The sequence below is a fragment of the Trematomus bernacchii genome, unplaced genomic scaffold (genome assembly GCF_902827165.1).
Source record: "Trematomus bernacchii unplaced genomic scaffold, fTreBer1.1, whole genome shotgun sequence".
In the NCBI taxonomy this organism is placed as follows: Eukaryota; Metazoa; Chordata; class Actinopteri; order Perciformes; family Nototheniidae; genus Trematomus; species Trematomus bernacchii.
In genome coordinates, this window is record NW_022987739.1 from 9,793,754 (window position 1) to 9,811,151 (window position 17,398).

At 39.0% G+C, this 17,398-nt stretch overlaps 1 protein-coding gene across 2 annotated transcripts in view; it reads left to right on the forward strand.

Moving 5' to 3' along the window:
* The window catches only part of atp13a3 (ATPase 13A3), a 32,246-nt gene extending 15,804 nt beyond the window's left edge, over positions 1-16,442 (forward strand). The window contains exons 10-34 of one of the 2 annotated variants that reach the window (XM_034146727.1): positions 25-97; positions 2,352-2,483; positions 2,633-2,815; positions 3,306-3,463; positions 3,780-3,968; positions 4,127-4,188; positions 5,201-5,351; positions 5,556-5,675; positions 6,902-6,919; positions 7,076-7,229; positions 7,485-7,605; positions 7,700-7,824; positions 8,553-8,713; positions 8,917-9,042; positions 9,179-9,258; positions 9,464-9,506; positions 9,605-9,714; positions 10,136-10,232; positions 10,321-10,393; positions 10,509-10,686; positions 10,817-10,995; positions 11,096-11,184; positions 11,395-11,475; positions 12,234-12,326; positions 13,335-16,442. In XM_034146727.1, the coding sequence (XP_034002618.1) occupies positions 25-97; positions 2,352-2,483; positions 2,633-2,815; positions 3,306-3,463; positions 3,780-3,968; positions 4,127-4,188; positions 5,201-5,351; positions 5,556-5,675; positions 6,902-6,919; positions 7,076-7,229; positions 7,485-7,605; positions 7,700-7,824; positions 8,553-8,713; positions 8,917-9,042; positions 9,179-9,258; positions 9,464-9,506; positions 9,605-9,714; positions 10,136-10,232; positions 10,321-10,393; positions 10,509-10,686; positions 10,817-10,995; positions 11,096-11,184; positions 11,395-11,475; positions 12,234-12,326; positions 13,335-13,532 (2,994 nt within the window). In that variant the 3' untranslated portion in view covers positions 13,533-16,442. The remainder of the gene's footprint in view (positions 1-24; positions 98-2,351; positions 2,484-2,632; positions 2,816-3,305; positions 3,464-3,779; positions 3,969-4,126; positions 4,189-5,200; positions 5,352-5,555; positions 5,676-6,901; positions 6,920-7,075; positions 7,230-7,484; positions 7,606-7,699; positions 7,825-8,552; positions 8,714-8,916; positions 9,043-9,178; positions 9,259-9,463; positions 9,507-9,604; positions 9,715-10,135; positions 10,233-10,320; positions 10,394-10,508; positions 10,687-10,816; positions 10,996-11,095; positions 11,185-11,394; positions 11,476-12,233; positions 12,327-13,334) is intronic. The other variant, XM_034146728.1, reaches the window with a different exon arrangement.
* Positions 16,443-17,398: the final 956 nt, after the last annotated feature.

Sequence of the window (17,398 nt, forward strand, 5' to 3'; positions counted from 1 at the left end):
GTCGTCTTTGTTCTTTTATTCCAGCAATACATCATGCTCCACGATATGGTGGCAACTCACAGTGTTGTCCGTGTGTCTGTATGCCGACCCAACAATGGTTTGTACCTTTCTGTTGTCCTTCTTTTCTTCTGTTGTTGTTTGTTGCAGATGGTAATTTAAATAGTAGTACACCACGTTTTTTTTCTATTCTCTCCAAACGTAACCTCGCAGTAGACTTTATTCTGTTTGCTTGTGTGCTAGCCCAGACTCAATTACACAGTCCCATTGGCTGTGTTTCAGATGGCTGCTAGTATGGGACAATGCAGATCTAAAGAGAGATAGGTTTTATTGTAGATGGCGGGAAATGCATTCATTTTTAAGCACTCTTTAATCAGGGATGCAAACTTGTCACCTTTCGGCGAAATTCGCCGTTTTGAATCCAAAATAGGTCGTTTGTGTGATTCGTGTAGATCTGCAATAAAAATATTTTTGGGGTATGGGGGGGGTCTGGGACCCGGAGTAATCTGCGGCCGCGAGCTGTTATGTGCCATCATGACACGCATGGTGTTCTTTTTTTATATATTATAATGCAGCGCGAGCACAAGTCTTCCTGCCTGTCAGCTCTGCTCATGGATGTATAATAAGGCTTTGCTGCTCCGGGATGAGGGTCTAGCTTCAGCAGCTACATTACCTACGGGTGCGTTCGTTAATATTAACTGTGCGGTCCGGAGTCACCGTGGCACAGACTGGACCGCTGGTGAACAGCTGTTAGAACTGGCCGTTCAGGTGTTCACCTGTCGGAGCAGCAGAGCGTGATGTGCACTGAACATTTTTCTGTCGCAATATTATTTAATGAATCGTTGAGCTAGCTAACTAGCATACAATGTCACTATCTGCTAACGTTAGCTTTAGCCTTATCAAAAATAGTTTTTTTCATAGGCTATAAACGGAGGTGGTATAAGTATATATCTTGTACTTGAGTAAAAGTAGAAGTACTCAGATCTTGTACTAGAGTAAAAGTAGAAGTACCAGAGTGTAGGAATACTCTGTTACAGTAAAAGTCCTGCATTCAAAATGTTCCTCAAGTAAAAGTAGAAAAGTATTCTCATCAAAATATAGTTAAAGTAGCGACAGTAAAAGTAGTCATTGTGCAGATTGGTCCATTTCAGAATAATATATATGATATGTTTTATAATGATTGATCATGAAAGTATTCTCAAAGCTGGTAAAGGTGCAGCTAGTTTGAATGACTTTGTATACTGCAGGGTAGCTTGTGAATTTACTCCAGGTGGAACTAAAGTCTGATTTAACACTTGATTATATTTCACATCATTCATCCACATCTGTAAAGTAACTAAAGGTATTAAATACATGTAGTGGAGGAAAAGTACACCATGTACCTCTGAACTGTAGAGGAGTAGAAGTACACCATGTACCTCTGAACTGTAGAGGAGTAGAAGTACACCATGTACCTCTGAACTGTAGAGGAGTAAAAGTACACCATGTACCTCTGAACTGTAGAGGAGTAGAAGAACAAAGTAGCAAAACATTGAAATACTTAAATAAAGTATCAAAATTGTACCCAAGTATAGTACTTGAGTTTATGAACTTAGTTACTTTACACCACTGGCTATAAAGATAGAAAGACTAAGCCTTGCACAGAGGCATGAAAATACATTTTCAAAATGTTCAACAGTGCTGCAATTAAAATAAATGCTTTTATACATTTCTATTAGATGTGACTCTTTGGCGTTTCTGTTATTATTAACTGCTTTAGTTGTTCTGACTGCTAAAATCCTCTGTTATTCCTAATTTTAAAGCCGATATGGGGGTCGGGGGGCTCGGATCCTTGTCACCTTTTTCATACCTGATGAGTTTGCATCCCTGTTAATAGTTCTGCACATAATATTATAGGTCTGTGTGGGTTATAGTATCTGCTGAAGAGCCTTGACATTCTCATCCAGTGTCCTATCAGCTGTAGCCAATTAAAATGAATATTGGCCAAAAGACAAAATTAGACTCATGCTCAGTTGGAAAACATTGCCGTGGAAGTTTGAACACTCTTATACTTTTATGTATGCATCCATTTACTGCACTGGCCCCTGCTTGTGATGCCTCAGCTTTTTCCTGCTGCCTTCCTAGGCATGAGTAATGAGAGAAGTGCTGAACAAGGCTCTGGGGCTCTGACACACAAAATGTCTCCTTTCTCCCCCCCACATCCTCCATCTGCTGTTGTTGAATTACACTTTTCACCTTTCTCCACACTCCTCATTTAACAGTCTCCTATTTGTTTTACTCCACACTCCACTTGTCTGAATTTAATGCACACATTTACTTTCTCCACTCCTCCCCTGCACCCCCCTTCCCGACAGAAATCGAAGAGATTTTATCTACTGATCTGGTGCCCGGTGATGTGATGGTCATCCCCATCAATGGGACCATCATGCCATGTGACGCCGTGCTGGTCAGCGGCACCTGCATCGTCAATGAAAGCATGCTCACAGGTTAGAGGCGACATCTGAACATTTAAGAAACTCAGGAGAGAGCGCGGCTGTTGGCTTAACAACCGGCCATAGGAGACTCTAAACAGCCAACAGCTCTTCTTGTTAATTTTCCATCTGCCAGTGCTAATATCAGTCTAACCTCTAATTAGGTGAGAGTGTTCCTGTGACAAAGACCAACCTGCCAGACCCATTGCCTGGGGACAGGGGGGAGGATAATGACAGTGTCTTCAACACAGAGGAGCATAAGAGACACACACTCTTCTGTGGCACCCACGTCATCCAGACCCGCTTCTACACAGGCGACCTGGTCAAGGCTGTGGTGGTCTGCACAGGTACGTGTGTGTGTCCGGGGATGTTAATTTAGGAATGTAATGTTGAGATCATCTCTAAATTGGTGTAAATGTTCTATATGTAGAAACTTTGGATCTAAAACAGTGACATTCAAAAGTGGTTTTATATATTTTACAATGAGACACTATTCACTTTATGCATGTTATAACTTTACATACATGCTCAGCCCATGTGTAAGGACTTTATTCTATTGCTGGAGATGCTACTTCCATAGAGTAAGCTGTACTTAGATACTTGACTGAAATACAAGGGTTTCATCTGTTGTCTAAAGAAATAAATCAAAGGTTCTACTGCCATTTGTTAAAAGATCAACACAGCCTTTCTGAGGTTGGAAATATCCCTCTTATTCAGGGAGTCACCTTATTAGGTGCTCTGCAGTTTAATCCTTGTTCGTCACAGTTTAGAGACCCTTTCTGAAAGGAGTGTAAAATCGAATATTTGAAAAATTCTCATAAAAACTTCTTTACCCAGGTTTCAGCACAGCCAAAGGCCAGCTGGTGCGCTCCATCCTTTACCCAAAACCCACCGACTTCAAGCTGTACCGAGATGCCTACCTCTTCCTCTTGTGTCTGGTGGCTATAGCTGGAATTGGCTTTGTCTACTCCATTGTCCTCAGCATCATGAACAAGGTAAGCATTGTGTGTTACAGAAGTAAAAGAGGGGGTGAAAGGGCAACTGCAAGAAAATCACATACTTTCCTATAGAAGATTCACTGGCTCTGTGAAATAAAGAATGATGTCCTGTGTCAAGCCCTTCATTCCCTCTGTGCAACATTGTGCTCAACATGAATGGTTTGAGACATCAGTTGTCCTGTCTCCCTATCGCTTGTTGCATTACAGCAGAATAAGCATCAGCATGTTGATTTATAGCTGGAGAGTTTTCTGATCAATGTGATTATCAACCATTTCAAAGTGCCCTTACTCTGTCCTTTCTGCCCTCCCCCAGGTGCCAGCTAAAACCATCATTATAGAGTCTCTGGACATCATCACCATTACTGTGCCCCCGGCGCTGCCAGCCGCCATGACAGCTGGCATTGTGTACGCCCAGCGACGCCTCAAAAACCTGGGCATTTTTTGCATCAGCCCACAAAGGATCAACATCTGCGGTCAACTCAATCTGGTCTGCTTTGACAAGGTGAGTACCTCTGGTTGTATTCAGCTAGTAGTCAGCTCTAACTTTACATATCAACTGAAAATAAACAAAATATGAAGAAATAGAGAGATATTTGTACCTCTTATATTTGATTTGATTACATGTAACTCAGTTAAATTAAACTTTCTTCCTGTTTACAGACTGGAACTCTGACAGAAGATGGATTAGACCTATGGGGTGTTCAGAGGGTAGAGAACGGCAGGTAAGCTGGTCTGGTTATCTAACAGGGAACTGCCACTGTTTCGTTGCCTTTCAGCTGCATCCAAAATATTCAAACCCCAAAGAAATCATTATCTTAAAGGTTTTTAGAAAGAAGTCATTCTCTTAGTTAGCCATTGATGAACTTGTATGGATTTGCTGATCACCTCCCAGTAGTTCAAAACTTTTAATCCCTATCTGATCGGATCAGATTTGGATTTTGGGTAGTTCAAAACCAAAAAACAGGATTAGGATCACTTTGATATCCGATCAGATCAGGAAATCAAATCCAAGCTTTAATCTGGATCAAATCTTCAAAACGGGTAGTTCAAACCGACAACACAGGATTGGGATCAGTTTGATCCCAAAAAACTGGATTATCTTGATCCCATCAGAGGGGTGGATTTCCAGTGGATTACCAGAGCAAAATGTAATGTACAATTTATTTAAAAATATGTTTCAATATAAATAAGATAGCAAAGTTTGTTAACTGAAATAATACACCATTTTTGTGGTGGCCTATTTTGTTTTCAACCAAATGTTGATGACATAAATGTTTATGCTCATAAAATTATCACAACAAAGATTGTCAATCACAAATGTAATTTAGATTAAAGAAAAAATATCTTCAACAAAAAAAAAGTCCATCTGTCATCACCTTTCAAAAGTAATTGCGGACAATAGATGTCTCTGCAATGTGGTCTCTTGTCTTCCTTGTATTATTTTTCATATCCACTAGATGGAGATCGGTAGGATTAAAGCACTGATATTCAGGATCTAGTAATCTTGAAAAGTCTGAATCTGGATCAGGGTGATCCTATCCTGAATTGCTTTGAAATACTGGGACAAAATCTGGCCGAGTTGTCTGATCCTGGATCACAAAAAATGGGATTTCAAAATCTGATCGGATCTGATTGAGATTAAAAGTTTTTAACTACTGGGCCCTGGTGAGAGGATTCAGAATCCACTGTTTTTTTGAAGGTCTCTTGTTAACCTCATGTTTCTTCTGCCTCCAGTTTCCATCTGTCAGAGGAAAATGCATACAAGGAAAATCTAGTCAAGTCCCAGTTTGTGGCATGTATGGCCACCTGCCACTCTCTCACCAAAATAGAGGGCCAGCTGTCCGGAGACCCACTGGACCTTAAGATGTTTGAGGCCACAGGCTGGGTGAGTGGTTCTGAATCCATCCTAAAGCATGAGGATGGTCAGGGCAACGCAGTGGGAAGGAGATTAGTAATAGCACCCTTCAAAGGGTGTATGAGGGCAAATAGCCTTTTGAGTCAGGCTGACAGTGTGCAACAGAAAGAAGAAGATGGAATAAAAAAAGATATCTATATGACAGACATTTTTTATAAACCTTTGTCTACACAGATCCTGGAGGAGGCCACCGAGGAGGAAACATCTCTCCACAACCGTATCATGCCCACTGTGGTTAAACCCCCAAAACAGCTGCTGCCCCCAGAGCCTGCCGTAACACCAGAGCAGGACATGGTACGGAATTTAACCCAGTTGTTCAGAAAGATGACCACAGTTCCTCAATATATGGGAAATGTCTAAAATTGTATAAACCTGATGATATTATAAAAAAAACAATAGCTTTAGTGTAGTCTTTTTTTTTTATCTCTTCCTTTTTAATGGTCATCCTTATACATGTGATAAAAGATTGTCTTACTCTACAGTATTTTGGCTATAAATAAAACCAGAATTTTTATGTTGCCTTAATGCAATATAAGTAATAGACAGTTAATAGAAACATTTTTCAGCTATTACTGTATTGGTTGTTTTGACATATGTGACCCGCTCTATCGAAATCAGTCGGAAGTCGCAACGGCTCATTTCAAAATAAACGTGGATTTGCGTAAAGAAATAGTTTTTCGGGGTTCGGGTGTTTTGTTTGATTTTAAATAAACAAAGTCTTGGCTTTCAGAATATGAAACTTTTATTTCCAAAATCACACAATAAATACATTTTTGAAGCTTGTAAATGGAAGATGACAGCTCTCCTTCGCCACTCTGCTGTTCCGTAGCGCAGCTTCCCCTCCCTCCGGCTGACATTATGAATGTAAGGCGTATAGTAAAATAGATAACACGGCAGGGTCCGTTACAGTTTGTTTTCATCTGATTTCAATTAAACAAGGTCTTGGCTTTCAGAATATTAAACTTGTTTCGGCAAATTCAGATGATAAATACAACTTTGAAGCTTGTAACGGCATAATTACAAGCGGAGAACGGAGTAACTTGACGTCACAGCAGGCATAACAACAGCCGGTGTTTCTCGTGAGTGTTTTCCCCGGGAATCAAACAATACACAGAAACGCAAAATTACACAAACACACACACACGTATACACACACACACACACTCGCGAGCTTCCCCCAGACCAGCAATCCAAACGAAAATATCTTCCCTCCGTAGTATTTTGATCATTTGCTCCGCTAATAATCAATCAGATCGATGGATTCCAGAGAAGAGGAAACTTTGAAGGCCTTTTTCTCAAAATGATGACTCGGTGACAGTCATTATATAATGTGACATATTTTGCTTAATATTTGGAGTACAAAAACAATCCTGATATCATTAGAAAGCTAGGAATCTCCTCTTTCCAACAGTGTATACAACTCAAAATGTGTCTTTGGGTCAATGCGACTGATTTCGATGGAGCAGGTCACATATTGTGTTCTCATGGACTCGTCCCACTCTGTTCTTTTCCAATTCTAGGAACTGTATGAGCTTTCGGTGAGTTACCTCTTACCTAAAAATATATTTTTTTCCCCGCTGTATTCAAACACATTTTCTATATTTATTTTATTTTAAATGTTCTTGTCCTTCTTGACATTATTAATAAGAACCGTATTTGTTTTTGTGTATCCTTGTGTCCGTGTGCACATGCAGTCAGCGCATGAGATCGGTATCGTGCGCCAGTTTCCCTTTTCCTCAGCCCTCCAGAGGATGTGTGTGGTGGCTCGTCTGCTAGGGGAGAAACGTATGGACGCCTACATGAAGGGGGCCCCCGAGATAGTGGCTAGCCTCTGCAAGAAAGACACAGGTGAGGAGCAAAGTTATTGTAACTAACTAAATGAATAGATGCATAATATATTTAAATAAGCTAAATTGATTTTCGGTACGGTTTAAGAATTACAATTCCAGCCAATAATTACGTAAACTACGGATGAGGTAAACACTGTTGCTAAGGCTGAATCATACCTCTCCTCCAACGAAGCCATAGATATTTGAAGTTAATTAATTATCTGTCCTTCTCTAGCTTTATTCACTTCATAAATGTTTCTCTGTGTCTTTGCAGTGCCAGAAAACTTTGCAGATGTTTTAGAGGGTTACACCAAGGAGGGTTTCAGAGTCATAGCTCTGGCTCATCGACGACTTGAATCCAAACTCAGCTGGCACAAAGTCCAGAACATCAGCAGGTAGAGTTTTGTACATTATTGATAAGATTGCCTTTGACCTTAATTTTAAACCTATCCATAATGATAAATAAGTTATTCTTTCTCTTTGAAATAGGGATCACATTGAGGCAAACATGGAGTTCCTGGGTCTAATCATCATGCAGAACAAGCTGAAGGCAGAAACCCCAGCAGTGCTGGAGGACCTCCGCCAAGCCAGCATCCGCACTGTCATGGTTACTGGTGAGGCCATGCACACACACACATTTGCACAGGTTTTTATCAAAACCACTACTAACGGCACCATTATAGTCTCAAAAGAAAACTCATACAGTTATGCCAACGCAAATTGCTTGCAGAACTTTTTTATTTATTTGATACAGGCAGCCGGTGGGTTTGGTAATCTGCGTATTGGCACTTATTTAATCTGCTGCACCTGCGATATCATGACTAATTACTTTTCTGGGTTGCTCACTGTAACTGGCACAAACTCCAATATCCACTAGAATTGTTTTTTACGTCCTTGCTTAACTTTTACCTTTTAAACTATTTTCTAAAGTTTGCTTTACTGGTCATAAAAGGAAACAAAGTGAAGCTGAAAATACATGTAGTTATTCATTTGTGAATCCTGTTCTACACAAACAGTATAAGGCACCATTTCAGAACCAGTCTTGTTCTTCAAATGTCCTAGCACAAAAGGCTCCTCTTCCCATTGTCTACCTAACCATCAGTTAAAGACTACAATTGACTCATACTTATGACATACCAATATTGGTTGTTGAGTAGTGGATCAGATAGAATCTTTGTAATGCATGTGTAGAAAGGTATAACGGAGAAGAAATTAGAAAGAGATGAAAGAACAGAGTAGCATTACAAAAGAAATATCTATATATTATTATATTAGCTGATCATTATAAAACAAGTTTCTGTAGACTTGTGCATTTATTAATGTGTGCTGTATTCACATTCAGGTGACAACATGCTGACAGCCATCTCTGTGGCCAGGGACTGTGGAATGATTCCTCCCCAAGACACAGTCATCATTGCTGATGCCCTCCCTCCACATGATGGACAGGCCGCCAAGATCACCTGGAGATACGCTGACAAGGCGAGCCAGACATCTCATCTGGAGGTGAGGCTAACAAGAATACATGTGTCCACATAGTGAATGATAAGTAAACTAAATGACAAAATATGACCTGTGCGAAACACAGCATTCTTAATCGATGTTAATACACTCTGATAGGTTGATTCAACTCTAATGTTTTTTGAGGCAACTTTTTAATAATATGTTAAAAATGTTTGGATCTAATTGATGCTCTATTATACCAACAGGAAGTGAACATCACTCTGGATGATGTGTGTCACATAGATGAGCCCAAAAAGGAGCTGTACCACTTTGCCATGAATGGAAAATCCTTTGCCGTCATCTCTGAACATTTCCCTGACATGCTTCAAAAGGTGAGGTCTCTTAAATGAGTGTCACTTATTCCTTACCTGTAACTGGAGTAGAAATGTTCTAGTTCCTGCTGCTGTATGATCTACCTCCATGCTAACTAATACTTCTTTTGATATGATCATGTGTTCTGCGTTGCAGCTGGTGCTACATGGGACAGTGTTTGCAAGAATGGCCCCGGACCAGAAAACTCAACTCATTGAGGCTCTGCAGGGCGTAGAGTGAGTGTTTAGTCCCAACACATGATGTAGAGATGGGAAATACTTTGACAAGTCCCCCAAAGTTTAAAGAAGTATTTTATCTACAATAAAACGACTTAATTAAACTTCAGTGGTAGAGTCAGTATAGATGATTTGTATTGTTTCTGTTTATAAAAAAGTGTTAACACTGAGCACAAAGTCACTGTTCTTCTTTATCTGCTCCTAGCTACTTTGTTGGGATGTGTGGAGATGGAGCAAACGACTGTGGGGTATGTACATTAACTTTTAAAAGTAACATTTAATGAGGCAATGAGAGTTTGACATTAATGAATTGCTCTCTGGACATATTTCTCACTTTTCTCATTAGGCTCTGAAGAGGGCTCATGGTGGCATCTCTCTGTCGGAGCTCGAAGCCTCAGTAGCCTCTCCCTTCACCTCGAAGACCCCGAACATCTCCTGTGTCCCCAGCCTCATCAGGTCTGTCTTTCTTTACTTCTTTTTTCACACAATAAATAAAGGGCACAGGAAATATGAATAGGACAGTGGAAACCAGAAGGATTATCTCACCTCAAAAGCACCAAGATGGACAATATCGTTGTCATTACATGCTCTTTAGATGGGGTGGTAATGATGCATGAACACTTAATATACTGATTGAAAAGTGCTATTGATTTAGCAGGCAATTATGTTTTTGTATGTATTCGTCTTTAAAATGGATTCAATTCCTATTCTTTAACACAAGAAAACCAACCCATGCTTTTAAAATCCTCCTTATTTGGACCTGTTCATAGTGCTGAAAAGGCCTTTTTATGTCAGGTTGTGTTTGTTTAGCCACATGACACAATGTTAGCTTCTATGTTGCACGGAGAGATGACACAGTGTTTGTTTTCCTTTACAGGGAGGGGCGTGCCGCTCTCATTACCTCTTTCTGTGTGTTCAAGTTCATGGCCCTCTACAGCATCATCCAGTACATCAGTGTCACTCTCCTCTACTCTGTACGTAATGCTGCTTCACAATCAATGGTAGGTGATGGGGGAAAAAGGAGAAATCCCATCTCTGATCTGTGCTGTTTTCATTTCTTAGATCCTCAGTAACCTTGGAGACTTCCAGTTCCTCTTCATCGATATTGCCATCATCCTTCTTATTGTCTTTACTAGTAAGTATATGTATAAGGATAAGGTAATGTGTAGTGTGTCTCCCTTTCTTTTTCTTAATCTCTATCTTACTTTCTGCCTCTTCTCCTCACCCACCCTGCCCATCTTCACCTTCAGTGAGTCTGAACCCAGCGTGGAAAGACCTGGTGTCTCGTCGTCCCCCTTCAGGTCTGATCTCAGGGCCTCTGCTGTTCTCCGTGCTGACCCAGATTCTCATCTGCTTGGGCTTCCAGACCATTACATTCCTTTGGGTCCGACAGCAGCCGTGGTACACAGTGTGGACGCCGCTCTCTGAGTGAGTCCTTGTCCATGTACCTCACACAAACAAAAATAACATCAAAACATAAATGTTAGATTTCTGTATTTTAACCACAGCCTGAAAGTGTTATTTGATTGTTCTCAAATCGATCTCCCCTCTCTCCCAGTGCCTGCAACAACTCATCACGTATTAACATGTTTGGCCACAACGACACTGAAATTGACGACCACAACATCCAGAACTACGAGAACACCAGCCTCTTTTATGTCTCCTCCTTCCAGTATCTCGTTGTTGCCATCGTTTTCTCAAAGGGCAAACCCTTCAGGCAGCCTAGCTACAAGAATTGTAAGAAACCTACTTCCTATTAAATCGGTCCTAAAATAGTTGCAAAGTTATTGTTATATGTTATAAATGTGTTTGTGCTTGCTATGTGTTCTCTCCTTAGGGCCTTTTGTGCTGTCTGCCTTGACTCTGTATGTTTTTCTGCTGTTCATCATGTTCTACCCTGTAAAAGCCATTGACGAGTTTCTAGAGGTAAGAAGATGTCAAACACAAGAAATATATTGCTTGCTGTACAGTATCTTGTTTTTTCATGGCAAGCTCTATACTCTTTTATAATTATGATATTATATAAAGTCCTACTCTGTAAGTTCATGAAGACACATAAAGCCTTAAAACAAGGCTCCTTGTAAATACTCTCTGATGGTCAGCGTTGGAGTGTTTGTTTTCTGTCTCTGTCTACAGATTGTTTGTGTCCCGTTTGACTGGAGGGTAAAGCTCTTCCTCATCATCTTAGTCAATGCTGCAGTGTCTGTTGTGATGGAGGTAAGACACACACTTCACATGGTTTCTGTTGATGTGTTTTTCTCATGTTCAGCTTTTTGTTTTTTCATGCAGTGTGCTCATATTTGTCTCATTTAGCCGGACTGCAAGATCAATCTTGTGTTGTGAGAAGAATTTATGTTGTAAAGTGTTCTTGTCTTTAAAGAAACAAACTAAGGTATCTGTAATGGTTAACACTTACAGAACTGCTTAAGTTTGTTGGGCTTTTGAAGCAGATTTTGAGCAGATGTCTCTTGATAGATGGATGCTCTTTAAGAAAATAAATTGCTGTGCCACTGCACGGCAATTTATATCTATTGCTAGCTTGCCCCTGCTCTTTGGAGCAGTATAGCTATGTCTGCTTTCCCTTTAAGATGACTGCCCTTGCATACATGCATTGTTTAGCATCATTGCCGAGGTGATGCTATTTCCTAAACATTGCATATTCCTTTCAGTTTTTAGTGCGTCAGAAATATAACCAAAAGGAAATTCGCACAACATTTAAGAATAATAGCTTTTTTCAGTTTTAAGTGGCAATAGTATCCATGCTTATCTTACTCATTTGTTTCACTCAATTGTAACATCACATGTAATGACTAACACACCTTTGATAGAAGGAAAAAGTTGCCACACAAGCTTTTATAAATGGTGGGTCTGCAAAAATAATTGTAGACCTCTGTGCAAAAGACAATGCAGAAGATATTAGGAACCAAATGAGCCTCTCTTTAATTCTTTCCCCTGCCCACTGCGCTATTCCATAGACCTTCATCCTTGACATCGTCTTATGGAAGCTTGTGTTCAGCCGAGACAAACAGGGCAGCTTTGGTGTCACTCCTGTTGCCCCGACACCACAGGTTGGGAAAACCAGACACCTTCTTCTATCGCCCGTTCATTTTCCTCTTGTGTGTTGTTCCCTCTCTCTGTTCCAACTTCCTTCTCTAAAGTAACAGAGCACACCTTTCTCTTGTACTAACCAAGACGTGCATGTGCGAGACGTCAGTCTCTTTCTGACTTGTCCTCTCGTGACCCTCTGCTGTTCATGGCTTGATAACAGTTGCCGTTTTACTTCATTATATTCTCCTGCTCTGTGTTTAAGATATACTTCATAACTGCTTTTAAAGACAAATATTCTATTTAAAATAAGGTCAAACTTAATGCTATTTTCAAACTTAGAGCTACTGTAGTTACTGTATTTAAATTGAGATACAAAAGTTTATTAACGCAAAGCATCGGTTTGCAGCTTGATTAAGTAAATGAGTAATGCTCTTGCCACTTTTAGAAACCACCATGAAGCTGCCGTGCTGAAGGCCTTTAACACCTTTAGCAAGCTGGTAAAGGCCGTATTAATCCCATTTGCTGCACTCTTAGTGTACAGTAGGTCTCAAGTACAGTGTTTTTCAAATCCAAGCCGGCTAGCCTTGAATGTCCAATATATAAGCTTAAGGAGAACATCTGTAAAATATGTTGTGAACTCCTTTTTTTGTTTGTTGATCTTTGACTCCATGAGCTTGTTTTTAGGGAGTGGGCTCAGTCATTAAGCCGTCTGCTGCCAACTCCTTTAAACTATTATCATGCTGAATTTTATTTGGAATGACCTGCATGCATAAATTCTTGTTGCAAGTTATCAGTGTAAAGAAATGTGCCTGCGTTTAACGCAAATGGCTTCTCTCCAGTTAAATATTTTGCATGCAATGGTTGCATTAGCATGATACTGTCAGATTTGCATTGGTCAGTAAAAGGGTTTTAGAAAACCTGAGCAATAAAATGAAAACAGTTAATGGCATCTCTCATCCCTCCCTTTCCTTGTTTCCCTGGTATTTTTTGTTTTATTTGTTTGTTTATTGGGGTTGTGGTATTTTCAGGGTGGTATAGACCTGCGATACTACAAGTGTCTGACCCGGCTTTGCTGCCCGAGCCGGATGACCCCCAAGGCTCGCTACATGCATCTGGCCCAGGAGCTCAGGGTGGACCCCGACTGGCCTCCAAAGCCAACGACAACAACTGAAGCCAAGACCCTCCCAGAAAATGGATCCACCTATCAAATCATGAAAAACTCCTAGCACCCCCCACAGTGTGTACTCTATACATGACCTACAGGAGAAGTGTATGCATATTAGGCGCGTTCAGTGAATGCACCTTTAAATTATTCGAATGAAACCGTTACAGTAAGGTTGCTTGTTGTTCCGGTTCACAGCGACTTCAGTCTAATGCTGGAGTTCATGAGACATTGCTGCAAAAATCTTATGATTGCACATGACTACAAAACATAGTGTCAGTTCTCTCAACCACTTGCACTCTCTCAGGTCTCTGTTGCTTGTTATTTAAACAGCAGTAACATTAATGTACGTCTCTTTCCTTATTGCAATGTCTGAGCAGGCTGGGTCTAATATAACTTTGACCTTTTCAAATCGACTTCCAAGTCCACTCCAGAGCTAGCGTCTGACATGTGCTATCAAAAATGTTCTGGAACAATGTCTTCATAGCCTTTGAGAATGATCCTAAAAAAACAAGTAGAAGTATAGTATATTTATCAAACAGGTGCTAGGTTGTACTTTGGCCCTCTAAAGTAAGACTTACTATTACCAAAACAGCGATTACTTTATTGGTTGTTTTGAAGTCCACTCTGTATGCTTTAATTCACAGCAGCCACAACCTCACTTGTTACGATGTTCACAGTTACCATACTCGGATTGCTACTATGTAGTCGTCTCTTACAGCTAACCTATATAATTTATATATAGTCATGGAACCATAACCAAAAGGAAAGCTTTTATGCTTGCCATGAACCCCCAGGGATACATGAAATTATTAACTTGAGACAAGAAATCATATAGTCAACTCTCACTGAGTTGTAGCAGATTTAAATCAGCTTCTGTCAACTTGTTGATCAATTGCACAACTCAGGCATATTCCTATTTAAAGACAAACACAAAGAATATGTTGATTGCCTCTCAAGCGCCAATGGTCAAGGTTTAAAAAAAGTATAGACAATTAAATGGGGAATATCCCGACTTTTTAAGATTTGGAAACTGCACAATAGGTCTGAAAATATGGGAGACATTACATTTTTTGTATAAATGTAGTCATCATCCATAATGTTGCATGTCCATAAAATCTTGCTGTTGTACCCGGCCACCTTTATTTTAAACCCTCAGACATAGAACTTGTTCACATTAAAAGTAAGGAACACTTAGGGAAAGTGTGCTTTTAAAATGGGAAGCCTTTTTCACAAACTTCAGCACGTTATACATCAGATTGATGATTGCAACTAGAAAGTTATGAACCTCAGAAAATAATCTATGGTTGTATTTTTCTTATATTTCACCCAGAAGTTTCATAAACAGTTAAAACATTTCAGCTAGTAGGATTTTCATTGCTTTGGCAGTTTCTCAGTTTACCTTAAGGAGCTTTGATAAAAATAGTATTATTTAGAACAGTAGAAATGGCAAAAAACACCAGACTATAACAAATGCATACATTTCATTTGCGCTTTTCAAGGCATGTAAATTCAACGGTTCTTATTCTTGAATCTAATAACTGAAGTCTCCACTTCCTCAACTGTACTTTTCTAACAAAGCATGCTAACATATGAAATGTTATCGTGTTATACTTGCATACCATTCTAAAAGGTATTTTATTTTCTGCCGCTCCCCTTAGGCCAAACATTTGCCCCATCAGTGGTTTAAATGTGGCATCAGCCAACCTGTCTGTATTTTACTCGCATGAGCCACCAGCACGGCTATACACTTTAAATCTTGTGATTTTGCATCTATGAGCTATGGCTGGTCATCAGACTGAGATTGAAAACATAACAAGACTCGCATGATGCCAGCTTCCTATCGATCGAGTTTAAGACTTGATGGTTGCAATACTATAAATATTACTACAGACACAGCATTACTGTAAAATGAAGGAGTATTTACATAAACATCTCTTCATCAAATGAATCTGCACAAGAACAGCATGAATTTGGTTGGTTATCATGGATAGTGCACATACATGAGACCATACAAATCTGAGCATCCTACATTTACAAAACTAATGTCAGACTGGCTCAGTAAGCCAGCAGTGCTACTTGCATTTATTTTCTATAAAAATCACATTTCTTCCTATGGAAGACTGATTAAAAGTGTGGTAGTAAATGAGGACAAAGCATTTTGCATCTTCTCAGTTTGCAGCACATTCAAAACATCCATGCAACAACAAAAGCTGGTAATGATGGATTCTGTATTTTACCATATACATGCAAATTCATGTATTACACATTGGCTACCTGCCTAGAGTTAAGGGCTATTTTTTTATGTTCACTGATTTAACTTTGATGTTGAAAGGGATACTCGCAAAAATCGAGTTGAGTAACAAACATTCACTCCTTGTGCATCTTGAAGGTGGCTGTATTAGTGGGTTGCTTATTATTCAATGTAAACTTGACTGTGTACATTTATTTGAAGATTACAATAATAATGGCACACCATGCTTAAAAAATGTACATTGTTGGAATTGTTTGAGCCATTTTAGTTTGCATTTTGCTGCTTGATTCAGCAATTACAATTGGTAGCAATGGAAATGACTGTACTTTAATTGAATTAAAGCTGACCACAGCTACTTCAAGGAGGAAAAGCTTTCAGGACAACCTTTAAAGCCACAAAATATATTGTTTGATTCTCAAAAAGCAGATTTAGGCTGGAGTATCACTTTAAAGCAAAGATGGATCAACAGATTTACTCAATATCCACAATAACAAGTCTGCGCAGTTCCTTAAAGCCATTGTCTATTGAGATGCTTGTAATATTTATTACAAATGCACATGAAACTTGGGATCCATAATTTTGTATGACGAGCTCAAATGTGTGCTTTTAATTTTCACAGATACATTGTTTAATTGATGAGAGTATTTTGTTATAGGATGTAGTGGGTACATTGTGTGAGGCGGAGTAGATACCTGTGTGTGTGTATATATATATATATATATATATATATATATATATATATATATATATATATACACACACACAGGTATCTACTCCGCCTCACACATATATATATATATATATATATATATAGTACTGTAGATATATATATAGTACTGTAGATGAAACTGGTAAAAATGCATAACATGGCTCAAATGGACATTATTGTGCCAATTTGCAGAAAGATTCTTATATGTTGTCAACAACATGGGTTTCTATGCCTCTGGATTATCAGTGGCTTTTCTCAGTTTTATATTTGCGTTCAGGTTTCTTTTTTTCTTCTTTTGATACCTACTGAGGCTAAAACTGAATGTTGTATAAAAAAAAAGACTACATTTATTGTATTGCAATACGATAGCTATTGATTATTTTTCCAAAGACTTTTCATTACATTTGTATTGCTTATTTAAAAAAAAAAAAAAGAACGTATAGCTTGTGTTTAGTTCTGTCAAATCTGATTTGTCCAGCAGAAAAGTGGACTTAAAAAGGTGATAATAATAATAATAATAATAGAGATGTTGGATTCTATCTGTATATATGAGATGTACATTTCTAGTGTGTGCTTACAAGTACAAAATATTTAGTTATATCAATGTTTGTTTTTGGATTATCAAAGGGCTGGTGTGTTTTTCTACTATTTTGGTACTGTGTTCAATCAGTTGTCTGTCTACTTTTGATTTGTACTGTCTGTGATTTGTTTTTGTTTAAAATGTTGCTATGGAGTTGCATTAGCTTTATTCTTCCTTTTTTGGGCATGAATTCTGGGCATTTATTTCACAATTTTAAACATTTAATGTGAAGTATTAGAACTTAAGTATTGGTTAAAATAGAAAGCAGCACATGTCTACTTTAGAGTTTAAAGAAAGAGTCCTTCGTAGAAACATTTATCTCTGCAGATTCTTTAAAGTACATTTACTTATCAGTTTTTCTTTTGCTTCTGTTTTCTCTAATTGCTT